This window comes from Echiichthys vipera (assembly GCF_963691815.1).
Source record: "Echiichthys vipera genome assembly, chromosome: 9".
In the NCBI taxonomy this organism is placed as follows: domain Eukaryota; kingdom Metazoa; phylum Chordata; class Actinopteri; order Perciformes; family Trachinidae; genus Echiichthys; species Echiichthys vipera.
The window spans coordinates 28,957,803-28,985,597 of NC_139834.1; the positions used below are offsets into that span (position 1 = coordinate 28,957,803).

Below are 27,795 nucleotides of genomic sequence, written 5' to 3' on the forward strand. Positions count from 1 at the left end.
CCTCTCGTTTAGTGTAATATGTTGCTTATTTTTTCAATGAATTGTTTAGTGTATAAAATGTAAGAAATCAGTAGCTGTCACAAGGGGAGGAAGCTTCATTATTTGTGTTGTATTTTGTAAACATTCACCTCTCTACTTCAGGTTCGTCCCCTATATGTTTCCCTCTTAAATCCACACACACACACACATGTTCCTATTACACTTCTGCCCTTACTACAAGCCTGAATCAGAAGTTGGAAGTTCATGATTTCTGATTACAAGTGAACGCAGCATAACCGGTAGTGACAAGCTCCATCGGCAGACCAACCGCTGTCCGCAGACTCACTAACATGGCGGCACATTTTCATTATGGAGGGAATGTCTCCACAGACACACAGATTGGAATGCGTGCTTAGTGGGTCATGTGAATAATCACCACTGTTTTAACTCACTCTTTAATAGATAGTGATTTAACAGACAAAGATATAATCCGTAAGATTTTCCTCCAGTTAATTGTCTATTAAGCTCCTATCGATCAAAGAGTGAGTTAAAGCAATGGTGAGTGATCATATGACCAACTAATGAAAGCACTTCTACTTGCCTGAGTATTCCCATCTGCGTGTCTGTGGCGACACTCGCTCCATAATGAAAATGTGCCGCCGTGTTATTGACGCCGCTGAGAGCTGTTGGTCTGCCGAGGGAGCGCCTCACTGCAGGTTACGCTGCGTTTACTTGTGTTCGGAAATCGTGATCTTCCTACTTCTGAGTCAGGCTTGTAGTAAGAAAAGAAGTAATAGGAACGTGTGTGTGTGTGTGGATTTAAGAGGGTGACATATAGGGGACAGACGGAAAGTGATGAAAGAGATGTGAATGTGTGTCAAAGGTTACAAAAGAGAAACACATGAACACATGGCAACTGTGAATGTGACAAGATGGAGGCTCTGAAGGAACAGGCTCAGCTACAGTTACATCTTACCGCCAAAGAGGGCGCTGCAAACAAGACATCTCAATTCTTACGGATTAGGACTTTAAGTCACGCTTTCTCTCATCTCATCTTCAACCTCTTATCCGGGGTCGGGTCGCAGGGGCAGCAGCTTTAGCAGGGGACCCCAAACTTCCCTTTCCCGGGCCACATTAACCTGCTCTAACTGGGGGATCCCGAGGCGTTCCCAGGACAGTGTGGAGATCTAATCTCTCCACCTGGTCCTGGGTCTTCCCCGAGGCCTCCTCCCAGCTGGACGTGCCTGGAACACCTCCCTAGGGAGGAGCCCAGGGTTCATCCTTACCAGATGATCCTGAACCACCTCAACTGGCTTTGATACAGCAATTTAACAGTTAACTAGATGAAAAATGTACAGATTCTAACTTTCACGTCTACTTAAACTGAGACAAAACCACTAATTTAAGCAGTTCTCAAAATTGATTTTATTTATATTAACCATTTATATGTATCCACAGCAGCAGCATTCTTAACAACCCCCGCTTTATAGACGCAGCCGATTACAGAGGAGAGGAGGGGCGAGACCGGACAACTCACGTAAAACTGAAATAATGAAATAAAAAAAGTTGTTTTTTTAAGGGAACGGGGTATTTAACAGGGGGCCGGGGGTTACAGCCTGAACATGCACAGTCATGCACATTTCAGTTTATACCGAAGCCTTTGACAATTGCGTCCACAGGATAGAAGATCTAAACAAGTCAGAAATAAAGAATACACCGAAGCGACAGAAGCCCAATGAAGTTCATAACGCAACAGAAGACAAAACCGTGTGCCCTTCATATTTAAAAAAACTAAACAAAAACAGTAGCAGGTCAGCACCCGACTCTTTCTTCTTTACATCACTTCCTACGATTCAATTTAAACTTACACGATACCCTGCCGCAAACCAAGCGATACCTCGAAACAAAACAATAAAAAAAATGTACACGCATTACAACAATCTTTACTCGAACTCCCCAGATGTACCCTAATAATGGACCACAGCTTTGGCCGCGGTACAGTCAAGGTTAGCAGTGAAGTCTGTAGTTTGAAGCCAGACCACAAGAAGGTGCGTTGGTGTGTGTGTGAGTGTGCGAGCCTGGCAGGCACTCACTCCACTGAGCTTTTGGGGGTGGTCGAGGATGAATTCCTGTAGCCGCAGTTTATTAGGAGTCACTAACAGGAGCTCAGAGCTGTGTCACTATATATATATACACACCAAATGGACTATGTACTACATATACAGCTTGTTAGGTGTTTATCAATGGGTAAGTATGTTAATGTGAGTATATCAATGATGCGTGTCTGGTTAGTTCGCATCCATGTGTGCATCCGAAGGTCACAAGTGAGTGCGGTCCGATCCTCAAAGACCACCTCCAGATCCTCCAGCGCTGCACCGTTGTGTTTGACCCAGATTCGCATGCCTGTGTTGTTAATGAGCCTCGGTGGTGGTGGCTTCAGCTGCGGGCCGGCTTCCACTTCCCCTGCTTCAACAGGCTCTGATCTGGATTTCCCCCGGTCCTCTCCGTGACTAGTCCACCTCCTCCATGTTGCTGTAGGACGGTGCCGCGCACTCTCCCGAGTGGGCGAAGAGGTCAGAGGGAACCTCCGGGGTCAACGTGGGTGGTCCTTCGGGGTCCAGGTCTGTCCCAAATAGTGACTGGCTAGAGGCCTGTAAAATAAACCAGTGTTAACGATAAATGTCGCTGGTTCAGTCATGAGGGAGAGCTTCTGTTTGGAGGAAATGAGGATATAAAGAACAGACTATAAACAGATGGAGATTTTATTTCCAAATGGAGTACAGTGCTTTGAGTATTAGAAAGCAGCATTCAAGTGGAGGTATCTGGATTCATTATTGCAGGGAATTAAAAATAGGTTGTGATTTTCTTTAAAATAGAGTATTTATGTGAGCAGCAACTCAAGTATATGACACACAGAGGCTTTCAATCATGTCTAGACAAAATACAATTTAGGATTATTCTTTCCAGTTAAGCTTACAGAGCAGACGACACAGTTACACCCATAACTCCTGTCCGTTTACACAAAAACACAACAGGATTTCAATCATTTAAAACTATGCAGCTTGTGCGTGTACTTAGACTTTTGAGATGAGAGTCAAACATCTGTTGACCGGGATATTTCACACTGTTCACATCGTAGTGTACGCTGAGCACAAGCTTTAACATATAAAGAATTAAGAAGTAGACAGACATCAGCCCCCCCCCCCCGATATCTGAGTCTGGCGGTACTCTGAGCTCTGCAGAGCATTTTAAGGCAAACATCGGTCACTCTACACCGCCTCCATACCAGAAGGATTTCCCTGAGACCCACACACACACTCACACACACTCACAATCACTGTAGCAGCAGAGTAAAGACATTACCTATGGACCGTTTCGTCTCACACAGTGTTTAAGACTTGAAATCGAAAGGGTTTGAACTTGTTTTAAACTGCTGATTATGATATAATAAAATTGTGTCGCATAAAAAACACTTGGGAAGTAATTGAGTATTATAAAAATGCCAAAACGATCCCGTAATCCATAGCTTTCCATTGAAAACAGAGTAACACGCTGAAAAACATGACATTCAGAGGTGGACGGTGATTCCTTAATCAGTAATTGCACTACTCCTGGTTTAACTGTCAGGAAACGTTCCCATCGTATTTTATGGGACACGTTTACTCCATTTCATCCTGAGAGTTTAAAATGGCTTCAAAACGTTACATTAAAAGCAACTAAAACACACTTTTCACAGGCATTTCAATCAAAAACAAACATGGGGAAAAAATACAGTCAAATGCGGTGCTTTCTGCTAAAAGAGGTCATGTAAAAAACAAAAAAAAAACAATAGTGGCTGGAGGCAAACAGCAGTTTTAAAGCCCGTAAATCAATTTGTGTTCGATTTAAGGACCGAAAAAAGAGAACAGCCGTCGGTCACACAGAACAGAGGGCTCGCTTTGCTTCAGACTATGTTAACTTTTGTAATGAGTCGCTGTTTAAGTGCCTCTTCTCACATCTCCCCTCAATCCATCTGTTGTGTATTCAAACTGCAGGAATTTGCCGTCTCATTCTCTTAATTGTGTCGTAGAAGAAGAACAAAAAGGAGGTGGAACAGTAGCTCTAGAGTGAGTTTCTGTTCGTACTAGAATTTTGTTACATAATAAGCACTTAATACAATACTGTACTCAACAAGAGGTCCACTTAGTAGCTTTTTCCAGAGTTTTAAACCACACCCCGGGGCCTTACCGATCCTTAAGTTAAGAAGGGTGAAGAATAGAGATAGGCCGATACATCCGCTGCGGGCTGCTGCGTTCGCACATAGTGTTTTCCTGTTTTCCTGGCATTATTTACAGACAGGCGTCCACAGGCAGCTCCGTGTTGCTGGAGACGTCTTTTTTAAGTTCAATAAATGTCCCTATTTTTTAAATTGAGACTCGTAACACGTGTTATCATCATTGTGTCATTTTTATGATGTAAATTGAGGGAGCAAAAGTAGTATCGGTCATCAGCTAAGACTGATAAAAAATAAATAAATCAGTATCGGCATCAGCCCTAAAAAAATCCATATTGGTCGATCCCTAGTGAAGAGTGAACATAGCTTCGTGATTAAATATTAGTGTTTGTGATTAAGGGTGTCAGAGCTTCTCTTCTGAGAACCATTTTTAAAAAATGTGACACTAACGTCCTCGTCTGGACCAAGGACTTTAGTGGAGGGATACATGAAGAAATGCACTTTAACTGCCTTGTGTGAATTGACTTATTTTACACACACTGGAAGCAAGAGTCATTAATTAGCACAGAGGCAACGAAGTAAATAGTTTACACCCAATGTACCAAAACAGTGTAGTCAGTAAGATTTTTTTGCAGCTTTAACCATGAGTTTTTCTAACGATGATCGGGGTCCTCTGTCACCTCAGTGTCTTTAAATGTGACTCAGTGTCTAAAGTGTGTTAAAGGGTTGAGCCATGTAATGTAACACATGCACTTCGGGTGTTGTAGTGTCGGGTGCCCATTCTACTAACCAGCTGAAAACCAGTGGATGACTTAATCAAGTATTAAAACTTAAAGTGCCTCTTACAAAGTGTCCGTCTACCCTCTGTTTGTCTGCCCAACCTCACGTTCATACTGCTGAATGCTCTGGCCAAAGCAAGTCATCGACTCGCCGCTGCTCAAGTCCAGCTGGCTTTGTAAAGGAGAGGGTAGACCAAATTAACGAACAGGGCAAACACGGCTGCCAGGGTGCCCAGGACGAAATAGCGCACACAGTCGTCGTCGGGAGAGTCAGACATCCTCTGCCTGCGGTGAAGTCGCACCGACCCCTCGGCTGCGTCTTCGTCTTCCTCGTCCCGGTTCCTCGAGGTTTGTCGCCTCCGCGGCGCGGAGCGGAACAGCCGGCGGGGGGCTTCGTCGAGCCCCTCCTCTTCTTCCTCAAGTTCCCGCCATATAAGGGAGGCCTGCGATTGGCGGGAAACCGGTGTCAGCTTCTGGGAAAAGGCGTTCTAACAAGTACTGTGATTACATTTAGAAACATTTAGCTGGTCTACCGAACAGGTTGAGATGCTAAGGACAAGTCTTTTCTGTTGATAGCTTAGGGACAGAGTGGAACAGGTGGAGAGGCTTGTTTCTAAAGCAGAGGTATTGAGGATATTGGCATGATTTAAAAGTAAACAATTAGGTAAAGCAAAGGCACAAGGACATCTTTACTGTTCTTCTGAAGCCCTTAATGCCAAATCCCAGGGTGAGTAAAGTATGTTTTACACACGCTCGCTACAACACAAAAACATTAAAGGCCTATTGTTTCATTTGATTCATAAATAAATCCACTACTAATGTCAATATGCTTATAGAATAATGGAACAGAACAGAAAAGGTGTGGTCTTTGTGAATGTACGGTTTGACAGGAGAACCATTGATCCCTTTGACCCACAAGATCACATACAGTCTCATGTCATTATCAGCATCACAAGGTCACACCGGACCACCCATGTGATAGAAACTGCATGAAACCACAGCGTTTGTTTCATGTCTGCATAGAGGAATATTTTGTTTGGATACAGGAAATTAAAGTGCATCTTCCGAGAGGCAGACATCAGAAAGTGGAGACATAAAGAGTGAAGGAAATCACGCTCTGCGATTCTCCCCCACTGAACCCATGAAGGACGTGCAAATGTTCCCGGCTCTCCTTATCAGCCCCATTAACTCCACACAAATCCTGCCATTTAGTTACCGTATTTTCCGCACTATAAGGCGCACCACATTATAAGGTGCATACAACAGACGCTACAGTCCAGGCTGGGGTTACGTTATACATCCATTAGATGGAGCTGCGCTAAAGGGAATGACAAAACAGATTCACATCAGTAGAAATGCTGCCTGCAGAACGATATGAATGTACTGGGTGAATATTAAACTGAGTATCAGGAGTCAACTTTTCACTCAAAGGTTAAAAACAGATGCCATAAAATGGGTTTAGCTAATGGATTTTAGAACCTTGAACAAAAGCTTAACTTTGGCTGCCCCATTTCTAATGACTACGTTTACATGCACACTTATATTTCACTATTATTCCAAATATGACTATATTCCAAATTTGACATGGCTCATGTAAACCGCATGTTCAGTGTGGATACTCCAAATCATGCCTTATGTGGAATGCAGCATTTTACGATATGGGATATGCTGATATTAGCACCAGCTCGGTGCGTTGTACACACACATACACCAACAGTTCGCAAGGCTGGGGCGGAGATGGCTGCCCGATTAAAAAGTCCCCAATTCTGGTGGAAAAGAGAAACACACTTTCTCTCAAATAATATGACAGACTTGGATATCTTATACTTGTTTTTTGGATACGCTGATATTTAAAGAAGGTGGTTGCCTATATTGTCTTTTTGGAAATAAGAGCTAAAAACTGAATGTTTTCTGCACGTAAAAGTAGTGAATGTGAAACGCCCTTCTACAAGATCGATCCTCTGTCTTATTGTTGCGTCGCCCTCACCTGGCTGGCAGTAGCTCCTGCAGCAGCGGATGACTCGGCTCCCATCGGCCTGAGGAAGCGCGGTGGCCTCTCGACGGGGGAGTTCCGTCGTCGGTAGAACAGGACGTAGGCGTAGCGCGTCACCACCTGACACTCCTCCACCATTGTCACGGTACTGTCATCAAACAGACGCCAGCCTGTGGGACAGGACGGTTGGGTAGAGGAGGAGGAAGGGAAGAGATGTTGGCAACAGAGTGGGATGTAAGGACAGGAACACTCGTCAGAGCTACCCACAGTAACATAAAGACGGGGAAAAACCTTGTTGATGCATACTCACCAACGTCACTGCGCTGGCTGTTTTTGTCACTAGGCAGGCGCGCGTAGGCCGTGTAGTGGCCTCCTATCATTCCTCCATAGTGGTTGATGACTGCATACAAGTCATAGATAGGGGGCTGTTGCATCTCATCCTTCTGGCCAATACAGAACTTACTAAGATCCAGATTCCTAGAAGACAGGATTAGATTTGAGGCTTTGTTAAGGAAATGGATGAACACGGTGTTCCAAGTACTGCATGAGGGTTTTTTATGTTAAAAAAAAATAGCACATCTTTATAAATCAAAATAAACAAGTGCTGCAGATTGGTATGTGGTGGAAATTGTACTTTTTTTCCTGTGCCATTTACCTGACAGGGAAGTCAACCATGTCATTGATCTTATCTCTCCAGATGAAGCTCCTGAAGGAGAAGCGCTTGAGTTGGATGATCAAGACGTTGGGCAGACGCCACAGCAGCAGTTGCTTGGAGGCCTCTCGGTGCTGCTGGCACTTTGGACAGTACCTTAAAAACAGACAAGAGCGTGGAGTGAAAAATAGTCTTCGTTTTAGACTAACCAGGAAAATAATTGGGAGAGTAATTCTACTATCAGACATGGACCCAGTCTCTATTTTGGGCTCATTTCATTATCTCACAGGACTGCACTAATGTCACAAAGAAAAGAGGAAATGCTCCATGTGGGGTGAAGGCAACATTGGACAGGAAAACAACGACAGAGACAGGATTGGGACCATGTTAAATGAGCCCTACCATGCCTCCTCTGGGGCCAGCACCTCTGGCTTTGTGAAGAGGTTGAGGCACTGCTCCAGGGTGAAGTGTCCAGCTCTGGCGGTCTCACTCAGAGAGCCGGGGTCCTCCTCGTACTCCAGCTCCTTGGAGCTCACCAGGACATACTCCTTCAGACGCTCGTTGTTTTTCCACACCAGCTCCAGCGTCTCGTCTTCAGGGAGGTCAGCCAGAAGGTCGTCTGCAGAGGGGTTTGAGGGGGAAGGAGAAAAACCGTGTCGTGTTAGTGCTCTGGCTAGGCTAGGGCTGTGCGATGTGAGGATATGGATCGTATGACGATAGAAAAACATCTTCATATTTTGCTCTATCACTTATCTCTGTGTTATGAATCATGCACTTTACAGGCTCAGGGGTGTGTGAATCTGAAAGGAGTCGCTCTGTGCGTTATTATCACGGCCGTAGACCGTGTTTCTCTCGTCATTACATCGCCAGAAAACAACTGTAACACACCAGACGCAGGACACACGCTTGTAACATGACTCCGTGTCTCTGACATGCACAGGCTGCAGTGTGTCAGTGAAATTAATCAATTAGCTTTGGATATTCAATACTAACCAACAGCGAATATCATCTCATAATTTGATGTAATCAACAGAACGACTAACGCCCATCCTGCTGAAAAATTGTATCCAACGCAATGCTCATTATAGATGTTCAATCTGACGCAGTCTGACACAGCACCGACTCTGACCTCTGACCTGCAGCCCTGACCTGCAGCCCTTTGCTGCATGTATTTCCCATCAACCTTCAGCTGTAGGAGTGTGACGAGACATTGTCCCACGAGATCATACGATATTAAAAGGTGACAATATTTCTTGTTGAGGTGAAAAGTTCTCTCGCAAAATCAATTTGTAGATGGAAACAGCAAACCGAGTGACAGCAGGAGGAAATGCAGGTTTGTGTTAATAAATTCGATAAAATGCAAATATATATCGGTCCTGTGAGGCGAGCGAGTGGAGGACATCTCGCCCCCTGACCTCAATACTGTGTATCGTCTAGTGAGCCGAGAGTCTCGTCACAACCCTATTCAGCTGTGACATGCAATTTGCAAAATCCACCGATCATGTAAACAGGATGAATAGTAATCCAACCTTTCTCGTCCAGCCTCTGTTCCTTGTTGTTGGAGTCCAGCAGAGCTATGTAGAACTGACTGGCATGACCTGATGCTGACTCACTTGGATGCTGATACCCCGTTACTGCAGCTGCAAACAATCAGCGAGAATGAGGAATAAAGGGATGTTGAGAAAGAAAGTAATCACAGAAAGCATTTGTCTGTTGATTGCTTATTATCTTACTACCTTCTGGCCGCACTGCCTTCTCACAGGACGTCTCTTTTTCAGCGTGAAGGTCCAAAGAGCAACAGGAAGGGGAGGAGATCTCCGAAAACCCTGAATCTGTAGTCCGCGTGGAGGGGAGTGAGGTCTGGGAGGAGGAGAGGGAATCGGACTCCCCGGAGTGGAGGCCTGAGGCCTGAGCATGCTCAGCTTGGGATGCAGGCAGCAGAGAGTGACTCTCCGGCTCCGAATCACCTGCTCCGACAGTACTGTTGCCAACAATGGCCTCGTCCCCTGGCCCCAGACCCTCGGGAGGGCCTGCCGGCATTGAGGGGAGGTCACCCCGGCACTGGGATGTTTCGGGGGATGTCCTGCCCGATTGGAAAGGAGGCTGGAACACGTTGACGGAAAATCTGCAGAGAAAGACATTGGAGAGATCATTCAGACATCGCTAAATTTTATAAGTGAGAGATTCCTTTCAGTGATCTTGAACTGACAAATCATAAAAGTTGCCTATGCTATAATGTCAGACAGTGTCCCAACATAAAATAAGAGGACATTAAGCTGTGACTCACACATTATGTATGTAAAGTGTTTGGCTGGATGAAAGTCTGTTTAATAAGCTAAGCTGCGGTCACATTATATTCAAAATGGGGATGAGCACTAAGGACTGTAAGTTAAGACCGTGTACCTGGAGTAACCCTCTAGCAGCTGGGTGAGACGGGCATAGGAGAGCCGTGATTCCGGCACGCTGACCAGGAAGGGCAGGCCCACATACTCCGTGTTGGGTCGACACAGACCCTTGTGACTGGGCCAGTGGGTCCTCTGACACACTCTGGGAAGTAAGTAGTGAGTAACATGTTAACATAGAAAAGTTAATGAATTTAATTATTTTGAGACAACATTTTCTACTGGAACTCACTGATTGCAGTAGCCCACGCGATAGCAGCGAGTGCACCGCTTCAGCTTGTCCTCCTCCGACACAGGAGGCTTCAGGCAGGCGGCACATTTTGAGATGGAGATGTTCGGCACCTGGAGTCTCTGTAAGGGCAAACAGAGGGCAAAGAAAGCTCTCTCAGTAAACACGGACATGTTTAATACGTTGAAAAAGTTTTAAATCAAGGCTTGATGCGAATTACCTGCTGCACTCGGAGCAACACCACTCTCTCTTTGGCCATGTCTTTGGAAAGCACCTCGAAGCAGAACAGCATGTCAGAGGAGGACACCATGTCCAGGGAATGAGATGGCAAGAACATGCGCTGGAAACGGTTCTTCCCCACCTGAGATGGAAAAAAACAAGTCCGGTGTTTTAATCAAGTGTCAATTCAAGAGTACAGAAAACCTTTAATGAACGTCCGTCTGTATAAAATCCGGAATATTTGCAATATCAAACCTCCGCCAGTCTGAGGTTCTCTGGCTTGACCCTGACACTCCTGGAGATGGACTCGAGGACTTCAGCTGTACTGGAGTTCTCCTTGCTCACACTCACCAAAAACTTGAGACACATATACGGAAAAGTAGATTAGAGAACAGCTCCAAAAACCAGATATCGTTACATTTCCTTAAAACGCAGCAGAGCCACATTTCTGAAAAGTATTAGGAGGACTGTTGAAGTGGAAACTTAAAACTGAAACTCCACGTATTTGATCTTACCTTGATGGGCTTTTTATGGGGTTCCTTTGCGAAGTAGAAAACGGAGAGCACCTTTTGTTTCTGGGGCAAGGGCACAGGCAGGTAGAGGAACGGGTCAAAGGTGATGGACACCTGAAGAAGAAGAAGAAAGAGACAAAAGGAGAAGGGGAAAGGAAGTAGGTTAGTCATTTACGGAAACAGGTCAGACTTTGAAAAACAAAGACTTTTTATAGAGAGTTATCGTGCGTCACCTTGGAACATGTGGGGCAGACGAGCTTGGATTTGAACTGGCCTTGGAAGAGGTCCACGATAAATGAATCGTTCCTCATTTTGTGCCTCTGCCATGCCTCCTCAGCCACCACCTGCACCAAGAGACAAACAGACCATCAGGCCAAGGCGCCACTACACTGTGGGAGGAACGGTAGTTATTTACATAAAAATTATACAAGTTATATAAGTAAAGTAAGATAACCATGACCTGTATTTCACTTTGTTTTTTTGTGTGCTGTGTAAACTAGGGATTTAGTCACTTATCACAAAAGCAACTGCACTGCATTTCCTGCCACAATCACACCCGCACCACCTCTAGATAACTCGTAGGTGAGAAAAACAGCCACCTCGTCCAGCCGCCCGTCGGAGTCGACCGTCTCTGTGTACGGTTTGTTCTGGATGCGGTTCAGGTCCTCGTGGAGCCCGTCCAGCAGGAAAGCCATGAACTCCTGGGCATCGTGTTGGGCGTAACCTGTAAACTGACTGGCTTTACTGGCCACGATTGCCTGAGCGGTGACAAACAAAAAGACAAAGAGAGAGGAGAGGGGAAATTAGAACATGCTCAGTATGAACTGAGGACTGAGTATGAAATGAGGGCTGAGTGAATTTTCCAAATGTGATCCATGCAGACCGACCGAATACGATTCCAAAGTAAAGCGTGTATATTTCACAGAGTGAACCTCTGGGTGCTGCTTGTGTACCTTGAGCTTTGACGGTTGGAAGGCATGATGTGTTCCTTTCCAAAGGGCCCTGAGCAGCACAGCGAAGCCGATGGCCAGCCTGCCCCCTGTTCCCAGCGGGTTATTGCAGTTGATTTCTGCCTCAAACGCTCGATCTGCAACGGCATAGAGAACACAGCGATGAGATAATGGAACCAGACATCACTCACAGTGAGTAAAAATACTTGAGGTAAACCTTTCATTTGTTTAAATCTAGATGCCTCTGTACATGCTATATGAATGGTTCCCACTTGTGTTTACTGCTGGTCATTGTTATAACGGAGGTGAAAAAAATATAAACACTACAGTGTGTTTGTATATGTGATATATAGTTTAATCATCTAATCTATCTACCCCAGCCCCTAACACTTCACTGTCATTCAACCATTGGTTACATATATCATGTTCATAGTGACCCAGATTTTGCAGAGATTATTCCAGTGTTGTAACTGCTTGAACTATAGTCTTTCTGGTATGTTCAGATGCGACTTGAGGAAGTTCCTGAGTCCTCATTAAGGGCGCACTCACACTGTCCGCACGTACTTTGCCCTGTGCTTTAGGGTACTTGTCCCCCCCTCCCTCTCCCCTCGTGGCCCAGGCCCGTTTGTACTCACACTACCTGGGCCTCGGCGAATGCTTCTTGCTGCCTAAACGTCATCAATGCGTGTGACGTGTTACGGCGTGATGACGTTTAGGCAGCAAGAAGCATTCGCCGCACACGCATTGATGACGGCATCATGATGCATCGCTTTGTTTCCAAATCTTTCCATAGACCTCAGAGTTTTTGTGCGTCTTATCGACTGTTTTTGAATCTTTTCATCGACCAAATCTGAAGTAAACACCTCAGCATCACACCAACGTGAACCTTTCGTCGCCATCGTTTTAAATGTCCGCGCATGGTCCCTCCTTCTTTTTTCTATGTCCCAACAGGCGCACAGGAAATGACCTCAGAACCGCTGTAGGCCTCGTGCTCGTACACTTGCGCACGCTCGTGCTCGTACACGTGCACACGTGCTTTACAAAAGCCCACTGCTCCCAAACGGTCCATGGCCGGCAAACTTACCGCACCTAGGCGCGGTACGGTTGCACTCACACTGGTCAAACGAATTAGACTTTACCTGTGACACGTGCTTGTGCCCGGTACGGATGGACAGTGTGAGCCCGCCCTTTATTTACCTGTGGGCCACTTGGCGCCACTTTTGTGTCCATGTTAGCAGTTGTAAGGACTATCTGCAAGCGGAGGCAGCCAATATAACCAAAATTAATGAGACAATAATTATAATAGCATTATCTTTTGTACCCAAGCACTAACAAAACACCCTGTATAATGAACTATGAAACATGAACTCATTTGAATTGATTTTTAACATGGGTCAGGCTGAAATCAACACAACACTTTTTCTTTCTCTTCTTTCTTTTACCATGGAAGTAATCCCTGAGTTCTCGGGTGTTGGACAGGGATTGGATGACACTGTTCATGAAGCAGGTGTTGCCAAGGTTGACCAGGCCTGTAAAACCAGGCAGGCACACCTTCTTCTCCTCCTCTTCTTCATGGCGCTCATTGCCGGCGGGAGGTGCATGGGTCATTGGCTGCACCATGCAGGTAGGTTTAGGCTGAGACAGGAAAGATTTACACACAATTCTGCAAATTAGAACAATTCAATTTCCATCTTCACTTCTGGACTGCAACTATCCAAACACCAAGTTTATAATGTCAATATCTCTTCAGTTATCACCTTTCTATTATTAGACTGACAATATGTTGCCAGACTAATAAAACCAAACTCACCGGTGTACAAACAGTACTTTCCTTGGCCTCATCGCTTCAGTTTATACGGTTAAATATCTTTCTGCTCACCATGGTAACAGTGGACTCAGGCTTGGTGATGGCAACATGCTCAGAGACGGTGCGAGACGCCACAGTATCCAGACCGCCATCCTCCACTCGGGATGAGGCCTTGGGGGGCTTGGGTTTCTCCTCCCCGACCCTTGGGGGCTCCTCCTTGGCTGGGAGGCTGTGCTGGCTGCTGCCTGGCTGGCTCTTCTCAATACAGGAAGGGCTGGAAGGCACAGCCACCTTTGCGCCACCCACTGCACCTTAAACAGAGGAGAATAGAGCTTGTGGTTAGAAGATAAAGGTCTTCAACAAGAGACCTGCCGGTCCTGGACATGAAGAGTTCTAACCTGTGGTGTGTAAAATATGGCACTGAAAGTCTTTCATACGGGCAAAAAAACGTCTTTCCCATCATTTGAAATCATATAAATTAGAGTGATTTACACTCGTTCTTTATTTAGTATACGAGTGCTGACAAATCATATCATTCCTGCAATTTAAACAATCAACAGTATGAATGTGTTATTGGAAACTTAACTGTTTTAACCTTATTATTATTCATATAAATAACATTATTTCCTACTGGAAAACGTCTATGAACTTATTGGCATTGGCATTTAGAAATTGTTAAATACCAAAATTGAAATAACCAAAATGTGTCTTTATCCCTATTTGGAAGCAATTCTTCAGCTCTGTCAGACAGTGTGCAGGCTGCATAAGGCTGCATAGACAGTATAGACTGGCACCTATATCTACTTACTAGCTAAGTTACAGAGTTCAAATTGTAGAGAGCTACCCTAAAGGACACATGCATTTAGGTCAGACACACACGCACGCCAGGAATATGACTTCTCACACTAACACAGACACAGGCCACCTGTCTGTGTGAGATCACACTGATCAACAAGTCCACACTGATATCAGACGTGTGCTTCGAATCATAGGGTACACTTATTGTACAACCTCAATCCAATGAAGTCCAGACGTTGTGTAAAACGTAAATAAAAAACAGAATACAATGATTTGGAAATTTCAGGTCAGAGACATTCAATGTTGGTTACGGCCTTATAGAGTCGAAATAGTACCATGCGGTGAAAAAACGTATATTGTTTAAAGACATAGCTTTAAAAAGGTGCCTTGAAGTGTATATAATGCACGGTGATCACATTTCCAAATTCATGTTTCATTCATTCATCGAGAAAGTAACAAGTATATCATTTCACCACACGTGCAACATCAAATATCTATAACTGCAAAGTGTTAACGAGTAGAAGCCTGGCAGCACACCTTGTGTGGTGGGGGCCTCCAGACCCCCCCAGCGCTGGCTGTGCCTCTTCTTCAGGGTGATGTCCAGCCTGGACGGAGTGAAGGAGTAGCTGCACTGCTCAGGCTGGATCAGGTTCCTAAGGCCCGGGAGAGAGAAATGTAGACGGGTCAGATTAAAAGACAAAGGAGATGCATGGGGCTACAGCTCGTTACCAACCTGTAGCATCAGTGTCACAGCACAACGCATGTCGGCTATCTCATATGAGTGGACGTGATCAGTCATTAAAGCTGCTCCTTTAGAGGAACTTTTCATCTACTCTGGTGTGATATGACTTTCAAAAGCAACCAAAGGAATACTTCAGTAATAAAACACAGGACATATGTCTTTTATGCCTTCTACACGAGGTACATTTGTAGAGTATCTAGGGCAACAAATGGAAAACCCTGGGACATACTGAACCGTGATCCCAGTTTAAGGTAACAACCTTATCTGTGACACGTGTTTGGCATCATTATGTTTACTCGTGGCTCATTAGGCCCAAATATGTGCTCTACAATTCATTGGTGATACTGATACGGCTGCGTTTCCTGGAATACATCAGCTGGTTCACAAAATTGCCCAGGAACATGCAATCTCTGCTCTCTCCTACTGCCCGTTTAAGGATTCTGTTTTTAAATTTGGAGAAAACATTTTGACAAACTCATGACTGTGATGATCACTTACCTGAGTTTGACTTGCCACTTGAAGACTGTGTTCGGTCCACAGTCTGAATGCAGCCGCAGAAAGTTAGTATCACTGTGAAAGGATGAGAGAGAAAGATGGTTCACTGCTTGTTGTTGTAAAGACATTAAAGCGTGTCAAAATGGCATAACGAGCCTTCGTGGCTTATTCACAATCACTACCTTGTCTGGAAGATGAGGGTGAAGTCCTGTTCCCTGAAGATGACCCTCGCCGTGTCCCTGCAGATCCCCTTCATGTAAACATTGACTACCATCAGGTCCGTGCCCTTCTCGTACGAATCGTTCTTCACAAACTGCAGGTTAACCATCGGCTCTGGGGCTGCGGGAAGTTATTACAGGTATCAACAAACAAATTTAACTGCTACATAAAATTCAGTGTTGACCAAATGAAGAGCAACTAACCAGACTGTGTACATACATTACTTTGTTTCTGCGGCCTCCATCTACATACACTGTACATAGTATCTTTGTACCCCAACATTGCCACAAAGTCTATGTATGTACAGTTACACTTGAACCATGACAATTGACAACTCGTGTATGAAAAGCCAGCCCCAGGGCCCTCAGCATTCCCCAAACCGTCTCAACTAACCTTCCTGTTGTTTCACTTCCAGCGGAGGTTCCTCCTTCGACTGGTCCCGCTTCTCCTCTCCGTCACAGCCACCCTGCCCCTGGGCTTGACCGGATGACTGGCCTTGTTTGTCGGTCACGCCAACAGCTGGTATTGGGCCGTCCTGTCTTGATTCGAGCTGCTGGTGGATCAGAGTATCCTGCTCGGATTCCTGCTCAACAGGCTTCTCTGGCTTAGAGTCAGTTCTATCTCCCAGCGTTTCTGGGGAAGCAGAGTCACTAGTGCTGATGGGAGCTGCTGGTTGGCTATCATTGCCATGTGCTGTTGCTCCAGACCTGTCTGAAGACTGGTTATGCTTCTCTGCCACCTGAATCAGACATGACATCAGAAATCATACCCCAAATCCACCCGAGAACAATTTTCACTCTAGGGCGTTGGAGACACTGGGGACTAAGGGCCTGCTCACACTGTCCTCCCGGACCGAGACCCGGACTTTATGGTACTTGTCCCCCCTCCCTTTCCCCCCCGCGCCCCAGCCCCGTTTGTACTCACACTACCTGGACCTCGGCCAATGCTTCTTGCTGTCCATACGCCATCACGCCGTAACACGTCACACGCATTGATCGCGTGTGTGGCTTTGTTTACAAATCTTTCCACAGACCTCGGAGTTTTTGTGCGTCTTGTCGACTGTTTTTGAATATTTTCATCCGACCAAATCTGCAGTAAACACTCCACCTCCGCATCACACCAACGTGAACCTTTCACCGCCGTTGTTGTTAAATATCCGCGCATGGTCCCTCCTTCTATTTACATGTCCGAACAGGCGGATATAACGCTACTGCCGCAGGGCTCGTGCTCGTACACGTGCGCACGCTCGTGCTCGTACATGTGCAAACGGCTCCGCTAAAGCCCACCTCTTTCAAGCGGGCCGTGGACGGTCCGCTGGCCGCAGTTGAGCGCGGAGCGGGTGCACTCACATGGCTTAAAGGTACTAGGCTTTAGCTGAAAAAACGGTTTTGGCCGCGGCCAAAAGGACAGTGTGATCACGCCCTAAGTGATTATCTAGGAGCAAGGAATCCTTCATCTTTGGCAGAGTATCCACCACTCCTGTTCTCCCTCTCATCACTGCAGTCATCAAACATAAAGCTGACAACTTGATTCAAGTTAAGGCCAGGGCCCTATTAAAATATCACAATCTTCTGTGAGAGCTGAAGCATCTGCAAAGTTTACTTTTTTTAAACAAGATGAGAACAGAAAATCTCTTCATCTCTTTTTTGGTACGCTCCTCTTCATCCAGCAAGCTGTTGGGATTTCAGCAGATTGCTCGGAGGCATACTAATGTTTTTTTGATTCCCATCGCTACATTTGACAGCTCTGCACTACAGATGCTTAAGCTTAGCCTCACACACTGTGGTGTAATGGTAGTTCAATTTTTTGTTTTGTTCTAGAGAACCATATGCTGTGCTGCACGGCTGCTCACGCGAGTGGCTGATATTCAGGAACTAAGGGCGCACTCACACTCCTTCCGCCCGGGCTTTAGGTTACTTGTCCCCCCCTCCAGGCCCGTTTGTACTCACACTACCTGGGCCTCGGTGAATGCTTCTTGCTGCCTATACGTCATCACGCCACAACACGTCACACGCATTGATGACGTCATTGCGATGCGTCGCTTTGTTTACAAATCTTTCCGTAGACCTCGGAGTTTTTGTGCATCTTGTCGACTGTTTTTGAATCTTTTCATCGACCAAATCTGCAGTTAACACTCCCTCTCCGCATCACACCAACGTGAACCTTTCGCCGCCGTTGTTGTTGTTGTTGTTGTTAAATGTCCGCGCATGGTACATCCTCATATTTTCTATGTCCGAACAGGCGCACATAAATGATGTCAGAACCGCCGTAGGCGTCGTGCTCGTGCTCGTACACGTGCACACTCTCGTGCTCGAACATGTGCAAACGCGCTCTACAAAAGCCCACCTCTCTCAGACGGGCCGTGGACGGTCGGCTGGCCGCAGTTATGCGCGAGCGGGTGCACTCACACTGGTCAAACGCACTAGGCTTGACCCGAAAAATTGGTTTTGGCGCGGTACGGAAGGACAGTGTGAGTGCGCCCTTATATTCAATGTTCATATACATAACTGAAACAACAAATGCCAACTATTAATAAAAGAAGTACTTTTTGACATCAACCCACTTCGACTTTTCTCACCTGAGTTTTGTTGGTATGGCTGCCGGCAGCAACAGCAACTCCTGGTTTTTGTTCCAGGTCACTGCCTAGCCTCTCCGCTCTGTTGTCTTTCTCTCTGCGTTGCGTCTGTGGGCTCCGACCAGCGGGCAGGTGTGTGTGTGATGCTTTACCACTGGATACCGTGGATTCGACAGAGTGTTTTTCCCTGTCTGCCAGTAAAGTAGCTTCCTTGGTGGTCGTGGGCAGATGTACAATGGTGCGCTTGGCGCTGGGTTCCTGAGGCTCGCCTTGCATGACTGCAACAGGCTTGCTGGTAGTGGTTGAGCCATCCGCAGCTCCACCTTTCGCCCCTACAGAGTCCGTAGTGGCCTTGTCACACGCTGGTTTGTTTTTCAGGCCACGCTTGACACCCCGCTCAACCTTTCCGCCCCGCTCGGTTTTGCCACCGGTGCGTCTTGACTCGCTGTTGGCAGGTGAGGAGGGAGGCTGGGGCTGGACTTTTGGCTGCGGGGAGGACAGTTTGGGCTTCTCTAATGATTCCAAGGCAACAGGCTTCATCTCCAGCTCCTTGTCCTTTTTGGTCTCGGTAGGTACTGCCTCCTTCTCCTTCTTGTTTGACTGAAGCAGTAGAATACAGAGGCAAACACATTTGATCATTTAACCAGACACAGACTGAGCTGAAGAGCCCTTTGACAGTGTGAACGCCACCTTAGGTGTCACTCGTAACCAAAGTGACACTTTGGTTACGAGTGACGAAATGAAATAATAAAATATTGTGCAAAAATAAGACATGTTTTAGTGCAGATAAAAACAAAACAAAAATGAAACTAAATCATCTTATCTTACGTGACTCACCTTAAGCGAAGGCCATATGTGAAAGGGGATTTTCTTGTGCATGATGACATGCAGGAAACCGCCCTTCTCTTTGTACTGGACTCTGCTACACGAGGCCTCAATTTCCTCCTGCAACTGGCAGCTCCACTGCCGTCCATCTGAAAAATGAAAACATGCATACAGACATGTGGACTGGAAACAACACAAATACTACAATTACAGCAAGGACCAGATATATGAGTCAATGTGGAGGGAGTTTAAACATGGGGTACCATGCAAACTCTTGAGACGGGTTCAAAGTTCAATAAGACCTAACCCCAAATGTGACTGTGCCTGTTCTTCTTTTGTGACTGCATTTTAAAATGATTCAACTTCTATTCTTTTCAGTCATGTGCCACTGTAGTTTCTGGCTATGTTACATGCTTTACTTGGACTTACCCGGGAAGCACACATGGCAGTGTGTATCAGTGAAGGTTGTGTTGATATCCTCTATCCTCTGCACCCCCTCCCCGCAGCGGAGTCTGACAGTTACTTCGTTGACATTCTGCTTCCAGTCCACGAACACATCTGAAAAACACAGAGGAATGAACCGTCTAGCAAGAAGCATTCGCCGAGGCCCAGGTAGTGTGAGTACAAACGGGCTGGCAACCTGGGGGAGAGGGAGGAGGGGACAAGTACCCTAAAGCCCGGGGCGTGGTGCGGAAGGACAGTGTGAGTGCGCCCAAAGAGTCGCAGAAGTTATGGGCATGCCTCATTGCATCGCGGCAGAAAAGGGGTGAACATTTGCATTTCCACCTGGGTGCCAATTTTACACCACTGCTGATCGGAGCCGATAAATACCTGTGACTGCTGCGAGTCCAGTTTATTTATATAAAACATTTCATAAGACAGACGTGGACTAAATGTGCTTCACAATTAAAAAGCAAGAATGCAGAGACATTTGTTCCAGGACTGAATGCTTGTTATAAAGCTTGGATTATACTCCCGGATCGGACAGACAGCTGCGGACACCACAGACGTAGTAGTTCTGTTTATACGATCAGCTTGGGGGACATGCTTCACACACTCGTACAAGTCAGAGGGTTCACTTTTTTGGGACTGCATGCAGATGATCCACTCGGACTCCCGCAGGGAGGATGACGAATTTTACGCCAGACACGTGGACGCAGGAATTATAATTTCGCTTTAACCTGTCGACCTAAAGATAAATACCAGATGTTAGTGGGGTTTTGTGTCCAGTGGGAAAGGGGCTTTAGGCTCAAGTGGGTCAGTCTAGGGCACTCTGACGCAGACTGAAGCAGACAGTTCAGTGATCTCAGCAATCACAAAAGGGACATCTAAAATTGTCCACACCACACAAACTGTACATCAAGTAAACAATAGCATAAGGGGAAATGATCCACTTATATTAGAAAACATGCTACGCAGTGAGACACCCGCTTCTCACGGTAGAATCAAAAGTTGAAACTCAAGTCAAAAATATCCCAACAGGAAAAGCAAAACACATACCGTTTTCCATAGTGACCTCAAAGACATGGCAGTGATCGAAAACAAAGTATCATCCCATAAGCACAGTGAGCGCTAGATTTTTCTTCCAGCAGAAACAGTCGTGTATGGATTAGGTCTTCAATAAGGACCCAAGAGCCTCGACTTCCCCACCGTCACTTCTTCACCCCCTCACCCCCCTCCCTCAAACTTAAACGCTCTAGAAAGGTCACAAGTAACACCCAATCCCCTCCAGCTGGTGACAGCCGCCTTTCCAGAGGAGCCTTACAAAAGTGCACTCCCATGACCGGGTAACACATCACACTGACATTCAGGATACGGACACAGTATCAGCGCAAGTTAAATGGTCCAATAGAGATTCACATAGTTTATGCCAGAGAGTAAATTAATCATGGGAGGATAAATAAACTGCATCTACTTTTTAATTAAAAAATCCAGTGCTTTATAAAGCCTTGAAACTATCATATTAGCTTGAGTCTTTATTCATCAATTACATTTTATTCAAAATGTATCAAGACCTGTTAGGTGCACCACTCCACATATTGTTTATAAGTTAAAATTTCAAGTATAAAAAGTGATGGTAATCACAACAAAATACCTGCCATTGCCCACTTCTATTTGAAAATGATACTGAAAAATGTGCTTCTACTAATCTGATAATATGGGGCTGCCTCTAGCTCACCGCGGGAGTATGCGCCCCATATAGTCTCACTCCTTGGCAGCGGCCCAGATTCAAATATGACCTGTGGCCCTTCGCTGCGTGTCGACATGGAGGGGGAAAGCAGTGACGCTCGGTGCCTCAACATTGCAAGCACAGAGGCACGGGACACCCTCTTCAGGGAGGAGTAGTTTGAAAATATGGATGTCAACGAGCTAGAAGCTTGTTTCAGTGAGCCGTGCGTTCGTCCTCAGAAAAACCCACTGGAGTGGTGGAAGTCCAACGGGCACCGTACAAAAAACTGAGCATTGTGTCAAAGCAGCACCTGCTGGTACCTGCCACCTCTGTGCCAGCAGAGCGCCTGTCCTCCACAGAGGGGCTGATCATTAACAGAATGTGGATGTAATTACATTTTTGTAAGTAAACAATGTTTTGAAGTTGTGGAAAAAATATCCTTAAAGTGTTAACTGTGACTGTTTTGATTGAGAATAAGCATTAGGTGTTGGGTAGGCTGTATAACTGTGCATCATTGCTCCTGCAGGAAGAGGAGTTGCGTTCTTAAAATAGATTTTAAAAAATGTGTACTCATTGGTCCTCGAGGAATTTATGCAATCCCTCAGTGCTTGAATTAACTACACAGGCCCAGCCCTGCTCTACATGCACTGTTATTGTTAAGGAAAAAAAATCTTACTACTGGCTTTTACACGTCTACAAAAAATGCCCAGTATAGATGAATTGGTGAAATTGTTCTTCAAAATCGGTTTAATAACAAAGAAAGGGTTTCTCTTTTAGCATCTAAACACAGTGTGATAATAGGTATTAGGACTTTAAAGAGAATTGCGTCTGTTCGGAAGGAGAAACCACACAAAATTGGAAGAGGTGGCCGCATTCGTGCAAATAGAAATAGCTGGTAATGGACAGACACAAGGGTACCGATGGTTACACCTGTGAGCAATACAGAGAGCATAAGCTGCATACGCTGTAAATCACCAGCATCATTTAACATTGCTATGACCACTTTTTGTCTTATCATGGATGAATTACACCTACCTATTATACATGCTCATTATAGAGACTCAATCCGACAGTCTGACACTGTGCCGTGAAGTGAAAGTGAAACTACAGTTCTAAATATACCGTCAGCTATAGTCAAAGAAAGATACTTACAAACCCATTTATGATATAACAACAAAACATTTAATAAGAGGCCCGTATCAGTGATCATAAATCCCATCACTCAGTTATCTGCTGTGTGGCTGCGGGCAGCGCTGCACTCACATGCACCCGCCGCTGTCCTGTGTCAGGCGCTTGCCACCCAGAAGGACAGGGTTTATTATTCCCACAACTTAATAGTGATAATAAAATTAATAAATAGTACAAGAGTGTACTGGCAAATTGATTTAGCAATTCACCTTTATCGATAGATGTGGGGGGATAAATCTGTTATGAAGAGGTGCTCTGCTTTTGTAACCCAAACAAGTCTCGCAGACTTTAATCTTATCGCAGCGTGACTGTTGCTCAATAAGGAAACAGAAAGGTCTAAGAAAACGTCAGGTGACTCAGAGCAAAGCGGCTCATATTGCACTTCAATGTACACTCCGGTCCAATCAATGCGTGTCAATCTCTCCTGGCTGTAAATGGACAGGCTGACTGCATCCGTCCTTGTTTTTGTCAGGGATGTTAATGCGATAGTGAACATTTCTGACCTGTTTGTATAGCCACTGCGACCCGGCTCTAACATCCTACCCCACCAGACATGCCACCAGGTGTCACTACACAGTTCTTAAATCAAGGACATTATCAAAACAAGGTATGGTACTGTATCAAGCTATGGTAGCTTGGGATTCACATTCAAGTACACTAAGGGCGCACTCACACTGTCCTTCCGTACCGTTTTTTCAGCTGCGTTTGAGCAGTGTGAGTGCACCCGCTCCGCGCATAACTGCACACAGCGGGCCGTCCACGGCCCGCCTGAGAGAGGTGGGCTTTTGTAGAGACCGTTTGCACATGTACGAGCACAAGCGTGCGCACGTGTACGAGCATGATGCCTGCGGCGGTTCTGACTTCATTTATGTGCGCCTGTTTGGACATAGAAGTTAGAAGGACGGACCATGCGCGGACATTTGACAACAACAACAATGGCGGTGAAAGGTTCACGTTGGTGTGTACCTAAAGCCCGGGGCGCGGTGCGGAAGGACAGTGTGAGTGCGCCCTAACAAGCTAACTTTGAAGAACAGTGAAAAAACCTGTAAAATGTGCCTGTAAAAACATTTGGTACATTTTCTTTTCTTTTATATTTTTATTTATCGTGTATGTTGTAAGTTTCAGTTCCTGGTATATTTAATGCTAGTTAATTTAGTCATATTAATATGTATAAGTGGAAATGAATAATATGTTTGCAAGAGAAAATAGGCAGTTAAGTTTTTCTAATTGAAAGATTATTCTGCTTCTTATTAATTGTCTTGTTTTATGTTTTGTGCGGACACCAGAGATGATGTTCTGCATCAGCTAAATAGGGCGGCAGCAGCTCAGTCCATAGGTGACTTGGCTGGGAACTGGAGGGTCGCTGATTCGAGTCCCTGTGTGGACCATGAATGGAGGGTGGACTGGTGGCTGGAGAGGTGCCAGTTCATCTCCTGGGCACTGCTGAGGTGCTGTTGAGCAAAGCACCGAGCCCCCAACTGCTCGGGGCGCCGGTCACTGGCAGCCCCCTCGCTCTAACATCTCTCCATTAGTTGCATGTATATAGGTCCTGTCTGTGCATGTGTGTGTATTTCGGGCCTGTGTGTGTGTAAAATGAAAAAATAGAGTGAAAATTGAATTTCCCCATTGCGGGATGAATAAAGGAATTCTTCTTCTTTCTTCTAAATACTAAATCCTACACTGCAGTGTAGCTATAATGTGTTATTTCACTTGAATTTTTTGAATAACAATCAAACCCAATAAATATCAGCATATTAAACAATCGCAAATGTATAAGCTGCACACACTTAGCCACGCTTACCTTTCTTGACCTCTGCAATAACTCCTTCTACCGCTGCAGCAGCTGCCGCCGTCGCCCTTTTGGCCTCTCTGCTCTCCTGGTTGGCCCTGTCCTTTTGCTTCTTCTTACTGGTACTGGAGGACACGTCTGAGCTGTTCTCCCTGCCGCCGCCTCCTCTCTGCTGAGCCCCGCCGCGACGACCCACTGTCTCGTTACCAGCCGCACCGCTGCCACCGCTGCTGGCCATCTTCAGGCACTTGGCACTGACAGGCCGCCCGTCGCCGGAATCACTACCGCTGCTGGGGTCTGGATCTGAGGTGTGCCTCTTCTTGCCCGGCCCGGCTATCTTGGCGATGATACTGGTCTGAACTCTCCCAGAACAGAATCAGGAAGGCTACGTAGGGAGGGGGACCTGAGGCAAAGGGCAGAGAGACATTCAACAGTCAGGTGGGGAGAATAAGTATTGTATTGTATAAGTATTATAACAGCCTGGTCATTTACACATTTACACACTTATTTTATCTTTCTATTTCAAATTTCTCATATTTACTTGTTAACCTATTTTTAATATTACCTCTATTTTTTTATCTTAAATTATTGTTCTGTGTTGTTCTGTTATTGTTCTGTTATTGTTATGTAAATGTTATTGTTATTGTTATGTTTAGGTTTGTCCTGTTAAATGTTTGGAAACTGTGAGCAAAGCATAAGCCGGAGTCAAATTCTCTGTATGTCCAACATACTTAGCAATAAACCTGATTCTGATTCTGATTCTGTTCTGATTCATGACAACAACAATCTGACACCAGTGTGTGTAGGTGTGGGTGTATGCGTGTGAGTGTGTGTATGTGTGTATGCGTGACTGTGTGACTGTGTGACTGTGTGTATGCCTGTCTGTGTGTATGCCTGTCTGTATGCGTGTCTGTGTGACACCAAGACTTAACTGAGGACAAGATGCCTATATTATGTTTGCACACAGATGGAGGGATGGAAGAAGGTTGTTCACTGTTTAAAGCTAATTGTGATATTTCACATAACTGTGGACCTGATTGTTGGTCTCTGCTGATCGTGGTGGTGCTTGCTGCCGTGGTCCTGTGTGCTGGTCCCTGCTGATGGTGGTGATGCCTGCTGCCCTGGTCCTGTGTGCAGGTCTCTGCTGATCGTGGTGGTGCCTACTGACGCTTCCTGCTACTTCAATAACTATTAGTCATTTATTCTGTCACTACTTTTATAAATTATAAAATCTGTAGCCATAAAAACACCATCAGTGGTATGTCTTGCTGTATCGTAGCTGCTATTGCCCCTACTCATCATTTTGTCATAATTATTTTCATTTTCATGTTCTGTCACCTTGGATGTGCGTGTTCCTGCTGTTCTGCTATGCAGACTGCCATAACATGTGGGTCATGTTCACATTACTATAGATATTGTTATAGTTACTGTTACTCGCTGGCTGCTTGCATCTCTGGAAGTGTGTCAGTCTCTCTGTCTTTAGTCTATCTTTGTGTTTCTCTCTTTCTCTCTCCTTTTCTTCCTCCCCAACCGGTCAAGACAGATGGCCGTCCTCCACAGAGCTGGGTCTGTCTGACGTTCCTGCCTGTTATAGGGAAGGTTTACGTTGCCACCGTACTCTATGGGGGAATTGTTGGGTCTTTACCTACTCTGTAAAGTGTCCTGAGATAACTTTGGTTATGATTTGACACTATAAATAAAATTGAATTGAAAATTGAATTGAATAACTACAACAATGCTTAAGGGACATTATGGCTTACAAAAGGATGCATAACAGAAGAACAGGACATTAACGGAACCTAAACGGACGTTGAGCCTTGCCTCATTTCCTTAGCATAGCAACAGCTTGGACAGTCAAATGACAAACAAAAGACAGCAGCTACACCAGCCATCTTATCCGTCCGTTCATTAAAGCGTATTTACTCAAACATAAGTGACGTTTAATAAGCTAGAAAGCCCGTTTAACATTGCAGGCTTCCCCGGCTCCGGGGCGGTTAGCATGGTAACCTTAACTGGTAAGTTATCCAGCCCAACGCAGGGGTTCGTTTATTTTAAGGCACACGTGTTGTGGACTATCATGTGCATGTCGGTATGAGACATAAGTTACATTCCCCTGTAGCGTTAAGCTAACGTTATTTTTTTTACGTATTGTCAACCCCATTTAATGGCTTAAGCTAATTGTCTTTAGTGAGCAAGATGCTAATGTTTGTGTTGTACCTAGCCACACCGTACACACACAGCCACGCTAAGGAGTACTACTGGGGTATAAATAGCCTCTGAAATAGCCGTGTTGGATTTAATTACTAGAATAATTAGTATTACATAACACAGAAGGGACTTTAAAGCTCGTTCTTCACTACACTTGAGCTCCAATCTCCCACCAGAGCGCAGGACAGGCCACACTATTAAGCGCTCCTACGGTCTTCGGGAAGCTAATGTCATTAGCCACATCAAGCTAACGCTCGCTGACATCAAACGGTTGACATGTCTACACAACCCGACACACCGTGACATCCCGCCGCACCCGAAGCTCTCACGGGGTTAAACGCCATGTTTAACACTGACATTAAAACGGGACACTTACGGGGCTTCAAACTGGCGAGACTTGAATTCCGTTCCCGGCACACAATGGCTCCCGCTGCTTCTCCCCGGCTGCTGAGCTCCTTCACGGCCGCGGGCCGCCCGCACTCGATGCCCCGCAGTCCACGGTGTTTCTGGAATATTCCTTCCTTTATCCCGGACCCATTTCTGGAACTTTAAACTGTTTGTTTTATTAAGAGATTCAAACGAAAGAGAGCAACTGCAAACGGCTCAGTCCGTTAGTATCATCCGGTGTCTGCGGGGAGACGTTAAGTCCTACGGTACTTTGTTTGGGACAAATTCACTGCCGCCCGGTGTTGTGAGTGCGCGCACAGGCCACTTCCTGGCTGGCGCGTTCACGTGATCTGTAGCTCTTCCTCTACCACTGTCTGTCTGTCTGTCTCTGTGTGTGTGTGTGTGTGTGTGTCTGTCGCTCCTTTTTGTTTGTGAGTGTGTGTGTGTGTGTCACTGTCCGTCTGTCTGTCTGTCTCTTCTTTTGTCTATGTCCATGCTGTGTGTGTGTGTGTGTGTGTGTGTGTGTCTGTCGCTTCTTTTTGTGTGTGTCTGTCTGTGTGTGTGTCTGTCTGTCTCTGAGTGTGTGTCTGTGTGTCTGTCTGTCTGTTTGTCTCTTCTTTTTTCTATGTCCATGCTGTGTGTGTGTGTGTGTGTGTGTGTGTGT

The 27,795-nt window shown here is 45.6% G+C and overlaps 1 protein-coding gene across 5 annotated transcripts; it reads right to left on the reverse strand.

Moving 5' to 3' along the window:
* Positions 1–1,405: 1,405 nt before the first annotated feature.
* Positions 1,406–27,408, reverse strand: usp19 (ubiquitin specific peptidase 19). Of its 5 annotated transcripts, none has more exons than XM_083920314.1 (26): positions 27,121–27,407; positions 24,549–24,939; positions 19,819–19,947; positions 19,402–19,538; positions 18,568–19,164; positions 16,383–16,728; positions 15,953–16,109; positions 15,774–15,845; positions 15,071–15,186; positions 13,808–14,046; positions 13,371–13,563; positions 11,932–12,065; positions 11,578–11,736; positions 11,212–11,322; positions 10,982–11,092; positions 10,722–10,823; positions 10,468–10,608; positions 10,251–10,369; positions 10,020–10,163; positions 9,353–9,741; positions 9,146–9,256; positions 8,019–8,235; positions 7,620–7,772; positions 7,275–7,441; positions 6,959–7,134; positions 1,406–2,630 (listed from the first exon to the last, which is right to left on the reverse strand). In XM_083920314.1, the coding sequence occupies exons 2-26, from the start codon at positions 24,772–24,774 to the stop codon at positions 2,490–2,492; spliced, it is 4,587 nt and encodes a 1,528-aa protein (XP_083776440.1). In that variant the 5' UTR covers positions 24,775–24,939; positions 27,121–27,407; the 3' UTR covers positions 1,406–2,489. The 5 variants fall into 5 exon arrangements, with proteins under 5 accessions (XP_083776440.1, XP_083776439.1, XP_083776437.1 ...); XM_083920313.1 differs by lacking the exon at positions 1,406–2,630 and adding an exon at positions 2,739–5,414 and having other exon boundaries at positions 13,808–14,040; positions 27,121–27,408; XM_083920311.1 differs by lacking the exon at positions 1,406–2,630 and adding an exon at positions 2,739–5,414 and having other exon boundaries at positions 27,121–27,408.
* Positions 27,409–27,795: the final 387 nt, after the last annotated feature.

Coding starts and splice junctions, on each gene's coding strand:
- usp19 (XM_083920311.1), bottom strand. CDS start 24,774: ATGGCCAGCAGCGGTGGCAGCGGTGCGGCTGGTAACGAGACAGTGGGT. Junction 19,165..19,401: donor ACATATGGCCTTCGCTTAAG/GTGAGTCACGTA, acceptor CTACTGCTTCAG/TCAAACAAGAAGGAGAAGGA. Junction 16,110..16,382: donor GGAAGTGAAACAACAGGAAG/GTTAGTTGAGAC, acceptor AACTTCCCGCAG/CCCCAGAGCCGATGGTTAAC.